Source organism: Echinops telfairi, unplaced genomic scaffold (genome assembly GCF_000313985.2).
Source record: "Echinops telfairi isolate 266 unplaced genomic scaffold, ASM31398v2 ScPeMD7_7420;HRSCAF=8458, whole genome shotgun sequence".
In the NCBI taxonomy this organism is placed as follows: Eukaryota; Metazoa; Chordata; class Mammalia; order Afrosoricida; family Tenrecidae; genus Echinops; species Echinops telfairi.
Genome location: NW_022111320.1, coordinates 18,445,516 through 18,454,093, shown reverse-complemented (window position 1 = coordinate 18,454,093; position 8,578 = coordinate 18,445,516). Strand labels below are relative to the sequence as shown.

The 8,578-nt window shown below is 45.3% G+C and overlaps 1 protein-coding gene across 2 annotated transcripts in view; it reads left to right on the top strand.

Annotated features, from left to right (window-relative positions):
* The window catches only part of PLD1 (phospholipase D1), a 184,241-nt gene that overhangs the window by 167,312 nt on the left and 8,351 nt on the right, over positions 1 to 8,578 (top strand). For both annotated transcript variants that reach the window (XM_004704081.2, XM_045297437.1), the window contains exon 24: positions 3,456 to 3,609. In XM_004704081.2, the coding sequence (XP_004704138.1) occupies positions 3,456 to 3,609 (154 nt within the window). The remainder of the gene's footprint in view (positions 1 to 3,455; positions 3,610 to 8,578) is intronic.

Below are 8,578 nucleotides of genomic sequence, written 5' to 3'. Positions count from 1 at the left end.
GGGGGTTTAAATGGAGAGAAAATGTTTTGAGAAACGATGTACAAATGCGCTTTACACAATAGATGTGTGTATGGATTGTGATGAGAGTTGTATGAGCCCCTAATAAAATGATTTAAAAAAAAACTAAGGTCTTTGTGGCGATACCAGGTCCACTTGGAGGGGAGGACACGGATGGAAGGGCACAGAAGAGGAGGGCTTCTGGCATGTAGTCATGTGTGCCCAGTTGTCAACTATCAGGGTGCTCATCTCATCGCTGCTGACGCTGCACATCGTGTTTTCTTCGACGGATTTACATTTGCTTCTGCTCACAATTTTTTTTAAGGTTCCTTCTAACAGTCTTAGAAAAGCTCATTTTCTACAAATGTTCATTTTTTAAATTAACATTCAACTGGCCTCATAAGAATGAGGGATTTCAGTGACCATGAAAAGTAATGCCTAAAAACCAATACATATTTGCTGTGCACTGTGCAACTGTAAGGGGTAATAGAGGAAAAGGTCAACCCCCATTGTCCTTAGGTTTCCCCAGGAGGAGCTCACGGCTCAGGTCAGTGCGTGACCCTCGACCCTCGCTCTCCCCACGGCCTGGCGGGTTACAGGACAGGAGATCCTGCTCGCTCTGGCTCGTCTGAACTTGTTTTTCTGAAGAAAAGAATGTAGAGTGATAAGAAAGGAGGCGACATTTATAGTCACCAACATCTCATTTTCAGCATCCTACGTAATTCATCTAACCATTTCTCATCGTTTCGTACTAAGTAGTAGTCGACCAACTCACTTATCCAACATGGCTGAGGGGTACCGCCCTGGAGAACTCTAGCTCAGTCCTGGCAGCAAGAGTCAAACCCTCTCCCTAGGAATTTCCGCACACGAGGCCAGGAACGTAGTCCTTCCTTTGGGAGTATGAGCCCCCCACAAGGAGCGAGGCTGGGCCTGTGACAGTGTGTGTGATGTGGAGGAGGCTTCCCGGCTGGCTCCCATCCCGCTTCCCCTGACCGTGAGCACAGCTGCAGGGTCCCCCAGCCCGAGGCAGTCTGAGCGCAGGCTCACCAGGCCAGGCGGGCCAGGAAGCCCAAGAGGAGAGATGGAAATGCTGCTCCTTGCTTCGTGCCCCTGGGTGGGGTGAGTCACCCGGAGAAGGAGCTTCCTCCATTCAAATGCTACCATCCAGCAGATTGCCCCTTCCTACTGTGTTCTCTAAGGATCTCTGGTGCCATAGTTACCCATTGGGCTGCTGACTGCAAGGTCAGCTGTTCGAAACCACCAGTCACTCCTTGAGAGAATGATGAGGCTTTCTACTCTGGTAGAGTTAGTCTTGGAAACCCACAGGGATAGTTCGACCTTGCCCTATAGGGTCGCTATGAGTCAGTGTTGACTCACTGGCAGTGAGCTTGGGTTTTTTGGTAGGTCATAGTTGGTAGGAATAGTTGGTAGGTCAGTAAATACTTTGACATGATCTTACTAAATAAATTACTAAATTTCCTACCCAACCACATTATTATTTTTATAAATCATTTTATTGGGGGCTCGTACAACTCTTATCACAATCCATCCATCCATCCATGTGTCAAGCACATTTGTACATTGTTGCCATCATCATTCCCAAAACATTTGCTTCCTACTTGAGCCCTTGGTATCAGCTCCTCATTTCCCTCCCTTCCTCCCCAACCCTCTCTCCCTCATGAACCCTTGATAATTTGTAAATTAGTATTATCTTGTCATGTCTTACACTATCCAATGTCTCCCTTCACCCACTTTTCTGTTGTCTGTCCCTCAGGGAGGGGGTTATATGTAGATCATTGTGCTGATCACATTATTATCTCATTGTACAAACGATTGAATTAAAGCTGAGCAACACTCAATGAAGCTCAAATAAGGCTAGAAACAAGTTTCAGGCTCAAAGAGGTAACTGTAAGTTATTCTAAAATCAAAATATATGTAAATGTAATAAAGATGAGTCATCACTACTATCCCAAAGTACTTCAAAGACGTGTACAGCATAGCAATAGCACTCCCAAGTATCTGCTGGATGCTTCCTTCTGTTACCCAGGCCTACCTACACCTCCTTTACACTCTCACGGCCACTGCCGGTAGTCTCTTTTGGAAAAGGCAACTTTTCCGAAGGCACAAAGCACCTCCATTTGGCCTCATGGCAGGCCTTCTCGTACCTTTCGTCTGTGCTTTCCACTGTCACAGAGACCAACCAGAGGTCCCGTTGTCTTCAGGAGCAGTGGAAGGGTGCACTAGGGTGAGGGGACACGAAGGAGAGAGGCTGTCAAGGCCCTGCTGTCATCTGTTAGACGCCTCGAGGGGTCAGAAGAGTGAGTCTGCGGTGAGGATCGCAGGACCATCGGCGTGAGGTTTCCAAACGCACAGCGGAGGACTGCAGAAAACACAGGGCGAGCTACTGAAAATAACTGCCCGCCCCAGATGAAAGTCAGCATTCTCAGCTCCTTCGGGTTAAAAATAGACGGGAGGGACGTTGCTCCAGCAGCTGTGGGCAGGCCACACAAGTGGGGCCAGGGAATGGAAATCCGAGTTTGAGATTAGACTCGCTCGTGAAGTTTCTTGTGAGTTGTGACATCCATATTTATATGACGATGGAGTTAAGTCTACAGAGAGTCTGGTTCTTTCATCTAAAAGCAAAGCCATCTCCCCAGTGAGCGTGTTCTTCCTGTCTTTGTAAGTACGTGATGAATCTGTCAGTCGGAATCCTTTGATCTTCAAAACAGACACTCAGTTGGAAGTGTGAGAAAGAATAAGGAAAATGTATGGTGTCACCTAACGGACAGTAGGGAAGTCCCCGGGTGTGCGAGTTCAGTTGCTTAAAGGCCTAGACTCGGTCTTCTTACCTCTCTGCCATCCTTGGCTTATCTGGTTGTGTTTCTAACCAGAGAGACCTGTTGTCTACGTGATCCCAGCTCATCATGCTGCTGTAGGACAGGGTAGAACGGCCCCATAGGGTTTCCGTGGCTATAATCTTTATGATGCACGCAGCCACACCATGCTCCCTTTCAGCTAACAATGGAGCACTTGATTCCCGTGTCGCCAGGTCTCTGGGGTGACTGCAAAATAACGGTAGCAGCTCCACAAATTCTGTCTTCAGCCAACCCCGCAAGCCCAAGTATCCATAGGCCGACGAGAGAGCATTCCTTTCTGCTACCCCGACACGGAGGGAGGAACCGTTTCTCAAGGGTCCCAAACAGACCTTCTTTCATGCCCCCACTGGCTAGATGCCCATCAGGATTCCTAAGCCAGACACTGGCAAAAAGAATAAAATCACCATGGCCGTCTTGGACTCACCAGGATTCGCCCTTGGGCTCTCGTTTCCCTAGAACTCATCTTCTCTTGGTAACATTTTCCGAGCCAGGTGTCCTCAGAGAGGAAGACCGGAGCGAGAGGGTGCCCAGCAGCGTCTGCCCCATGAGAAGGTTGCTTAGCTCCACTGTTTCTCCTTATAGGCTCCGCCAATATAAACGACCGAAGCATGCTGGGAAAGCGTGACAGTGAAATGGCTGTCATTGTGCAGGACACAGAGATGATCCCTTCGGTGATGGACGGAGAGGAGTACCACGCTGGCCGCTTCGCCCATGGACTTCGGCTGCAGTGCTTTAGGTGGGCCCTGTGTACCTGTCTCTCCCACCAAGTGCCACTCCGTGGGCAGGGGGTCCCAGGCTCAGCCTTTTGCCACCCGCGTACAGTTTTCATCTCCTGACTCTTTGTCTAACACAGAAGTTCCCCGAGGACAGTAGTTGTACTACCATGTGCAAAGATGTTCTGCAGTACACAAATCAATTTTATTTTGATAGCTTTTATTACATTCATATATACTTTTAAAAAATCTACCATTTTAAGCCCATTCAATTGATGTAGGACCACGGCTAGGCAAACCATCTAGTCCCTATTTATGTTTTTTTAAAGTGAGCATTTGAAGATTAAAACAGTGCCAGTAACACAAGGATGTGATTAAAGCCATTCAAAGATCATTCCAGTGGGCACTGGTGTGAAATTTATGTGTGAGAACTCTGGGTCTCGGGTTGAAGGGGCTATGGAAGATGCCTGGTGTTCTGCAAGAAGAGATGTGAGTTTTAAACAAGTCTGTGATCAAACAAGGACTACTGGACTATGAACTTAGGGCCCTGTGACCCGAAGTGAGTCCATTCAGTAAAGCTATTCTGAGAACTTTCTAGATGTGAGCTCTAACCACCTGCCCCTGCACCCCCCAGCCGGTCTGGTCTGCTCTCCACAACACGGATCCGGCTCAGACCTAACCCAGACCGTGGATGCCACTCCTCTGCTTTGACACACACTCCTCTTACTCTTCTCCTCCCCCCTGCAGACACGCGTTTAAGAAACAAGTTGTTGTTGTTGTTAGGGGCTATGGAGTCCGTTCCACTCAGGGTAACCCACGCACCACTGATGGAAACACTGCCCAGTCCTGCACCAGCCTCACAGTTGTTGTCTTTGAGCCCATTGCTGCAGCCACTGTGTCCGTCCATCTCTTTGGGGGTCTTCTGCACTTTCAGTGACCCTCAGTTTTACCAAAGGTGATACCCTAACCACTTTCTTTTTGCCACACTGTGATTTCAGCGGGGCCCCTGCAGTGAAGCACAGCCCGTCTCTACATAGAGTGATGGGCGGTGCTTTCAATGGTGCCCCCAAAAAGCATCCGTGCACCGTAACCTTTCATGTGTTAATGACCACGTTGGGTTAGCAGCCCGACACGTAACTCACAATGCCACTGAGCTTGTATTTTCCATTGATAAGCTCTCCGTTCCTGGGCCATGTTTGTTACAAATCTGATTAGTTTGTTCCATGAGTCCTGTTTAGAATGATCGAGGAAAGTGTTAAAATCGGTAAAGAATTCTATCAGGGTTGGGTTTTTTGGTGTAGTTGTTACATATGATAGCTTCCCCATCTCCAGATAAAATGTATTTTCTACAAATGCTTCTTCAGTCTACTGTTTACATTTCACACCTGCAACTTATTTTTATGTAAGAAGTGAGGTGGGACTTTCAACTCCACTCCCACACACAGACTCACCAATACCCAAATGATCGAGACTCTGGAATGCTGTCTACTCTTTCCCTATCCAATCTGCAGTGCCCCGTGATGATGCACGGCATTCCCATAGACACTAGGTAGGATTTGCTCCTGGTGTCTCTGTTATGGTCTATTGAAAGTCTGTGTATTTGCATACCAGTGTGATACCAGGTTAATTCTTGTAGCTGCACACCTTAGCACTGGGAAGAGCTGCTGTTTGCCCCACAAATTCCTCTCATTAGTCGTCTTTTGCAGAATCATTTCAGTGCCTCGTAGATGTGCATTTGTCTATATAAACTTTAGAATTATCTAAGTTCGCTCAAATCCTGAATATATTTTAAAATTAAGCCTACAGTGGAATGATAGATGGATATTAAAAGAATTGGTATCTACAATATTGAGCCATGCTGTTGAAGAGCAAGGCACGGGCTTCAAACTCCTCAACGTCTTTATTGTTCAGTAGAACTTTAGAGGGTTCTTTTGTTGTTCCTTAGCGCATCACTAGAGCTTCTCTTTTATTTCTTTTTTTAACATGAATCCTAAAACTTTATTCTTGGATGTCTTGCTTTTCCTGGCAATTTTCAAACTGTCTTAACGAGGTTGCTGTTCTAGAACAATTATTCCCACCTCGCCCTAGTGGCAAGCACGGTAATATACAAGGGCCCCGCGAAAACCTGGTGGTGATTGAGTCTTTTTATCAAGATAAATATGGTGGCACCGGGACAGCCATTTTCTCACTTAAAATTTTTTTAAAAAGCACCTTCAATCCATTTTCCATCTGGGCTATTTTTGAATAGAAATAGAGACATTTTAAAGTGACATCAGTTCTAAAGAGAGACAGAATCAGCCAGCAGGGCACTGCCCCGAGTGTCCCAGCTCTGGGCCAAACAGTGCATCAAGTCTGAGAAGAGTCTGCACACTGCAGATGCAGCCAGCACTCAGCAGAACAGGGCAACGCTCCACACAACTCGAGCGCAGAACCATTTAAAGTGACAGACACGAGAAATGCAAAGAACAGACATAATCTTTTACGTTTTCCCTACTGCCTTCCTGCCTGTGGTGTGCAAAAGAGTTCATGAATAATTGCATTACACACCTCAACATGAAATCGGACTCATTCTAAAACCCAGGGTACTTTGCTTTGGTTGTCACTGTGCATTTTAATATAAATTTCTTAACATGAAGATACTGAGGGGAGAAGATAATTTACTGCTGAACATTGTTTTACTGAGTATTTTTGTCTATCAACACCCGTTTCAGCGTGGGCATGTTTGCCTCTCCTTTTGCTCCTATTGAAGAGCAAAGTCATGTAAGTGCTCTTCTCTGCTCCCCTGTCAGCTGGGTAAGCCTGACCCAAATAGAAGTTATTATTGTATTTGACTCATTGCCATAACTTGCACTGCCCTTCAAATCAGTGCAATGAAACTGTGCCTCGGCTCTCTATCCGTCGTCAGCATCTGTGAGTGTACAACAGCACTGATTCTTTTGAAAAAGCAATGCCTATGTTGTCAGGAGGCATCACTAGAAATAAGACATTGCGTTTATGAAACTAAGTCCTAAAATGGCCATGGTCCAGGTCCATTTATTTTAAACAGTTTTTAAACAATGAAAAAAGTGTAGATTAAAACTAAAGCAAGATGCCCATTTTCCCTCATCAAAATGCCTGAGTTTTTTCGGAGCTGATCCGATTGGGGATGCCTGCAGCGAATACATGCATTGGGACAGCCTATCGGGAAAATTTCCCTATTTTTTGACCTGGGACTTTTAATTCTGAAGTCTGTCCTCAGGAAATCATCATTAAAAATGACAACATATTATCTATTATGAATAAGTATTTTGGGTAGCCCTATTCCTACTGATATGCATTGGCTGCTAACCACCAGGCCAGCAGTTCAAAACCACCAGCTGCTCAGTGAGAGAAAGACAAGGCTTTCGACCCCATGAAGAGTTACAAGGCTTGGAAACCCACAGGGGCAGGTCTGCCCTGTCCTACCTGTGGGCTCTCTGTGAGCTGGAGCCAATCCACAAAAGTGAGTTTGGTATTCGGTTTTGGTTTTCTTCCTCCTAATGGAAAATTGGAAACCACCAAGAGTCTATAATGTAATCATTGGTTATTTAAATATAATAAAATGATTGGTTAAGTTTCACATTATGGAGAATTGGACAGCCATTAAAAAGAATGATATAAAACTCTGTTTATTTAAATAGAGAGTAGTAGGAAAAACAAAACAACAACAAAAACCTTCCACACTATTAAAACAAATGGTCACTTCACATCCCTCATTGTGCCCAGCCTGTCAAGTTCAAATTCGGCACCGTTCTCTTTGACAGAACACCGCACCCTTTGGGCTTCTCCGGCTTCCCTGGTTGCTCCTCCTCAGTCTCCTCACTGACCGCTGGGACACAGAGGTCAGCAAACTCATCGAAAACCCCGTGGGCCCTTTCCAGCAAGGCGTCATCTGGAGGCACTTCTCAATTGATACTTTTAGGCAGGTCTCATCTCCCAGTCTCCAGATTCATTTGTTCAACTGACCACTCATCTGTGCTACTTGAATGTTCAGTAGATGTCTCAACCCATTAGAATTGAACTCCTGGATTTCCTGCCCACCAACGGACTCTACCCGCAGAATTCTCCCACTCGGTAAAGGAAAACTGCAGTTTCCTCGTTTTTCAAGCTAGAAACCTTTGAGCCATCCTTGATGCCTTACTTTTGCTCATGGCCTTGATCCAATCTGTTGCTGACACCTGTAACTCTACCTTTATCTTGACTGCTGCCCCTCAGGCCCAAGCCACTATCTTCTCTCAGTTAAATGGCTACAGTGGCTCCTCACTGGTCTCCCGGCTTCAACCTTTGCCCCATACAGGTGTTCTCACTCCACAGCCATATTTCCATACGTACCTCAGGGGCTGTCGTTCTTCTGCTCAAATGCCCACAAGAAGCCTTGCAGCTATGCCCACAAGGTTCAGTTTTACAGGATCCAACTTTTAGAGGCATATCAGTGTTTGAGCTAGAATTCACACTGAGTCTATAGTTCTTCTTTCACTCATCTGACAAGTTAAAATAATACCAAAAAAGCCTGTTACAGTGAGAAAAAAATAATGGCAGTAAGACTCCCTGGTAGTGCTAAGGGTTAGGTATTAGGCTGCTAGCCTCAAGGTTAGTGGTTCAAGCCCACCATCCACTCCTCAGGAGACACATGAGGCTGTCCACTAGCGTCTCGGAAACTTCTCTAGGGTTTGTATGAATTGGAATTGACATACAGGCAGTGGGTTTGGTTAGCTTTGGTATTTACAGAATGTGAATAATATATCCCACCTACTTCACAGGATTAAAGTAGAAGTGCTTTTTAACCCTAAAGTTTTCTATACATACAATGGTTCTCATTTTCCAACATGACCTTTAAAACTCATCTGGTTTTACTTGAACTTTTCCTATTATTTCTAGTCCCCTATTTAAATATTATTAAAACAATTATTAAAACAATATTAAACAATATTAAACAAAAACTATTAAAACAATATCTAGTATATGACTTTTTTT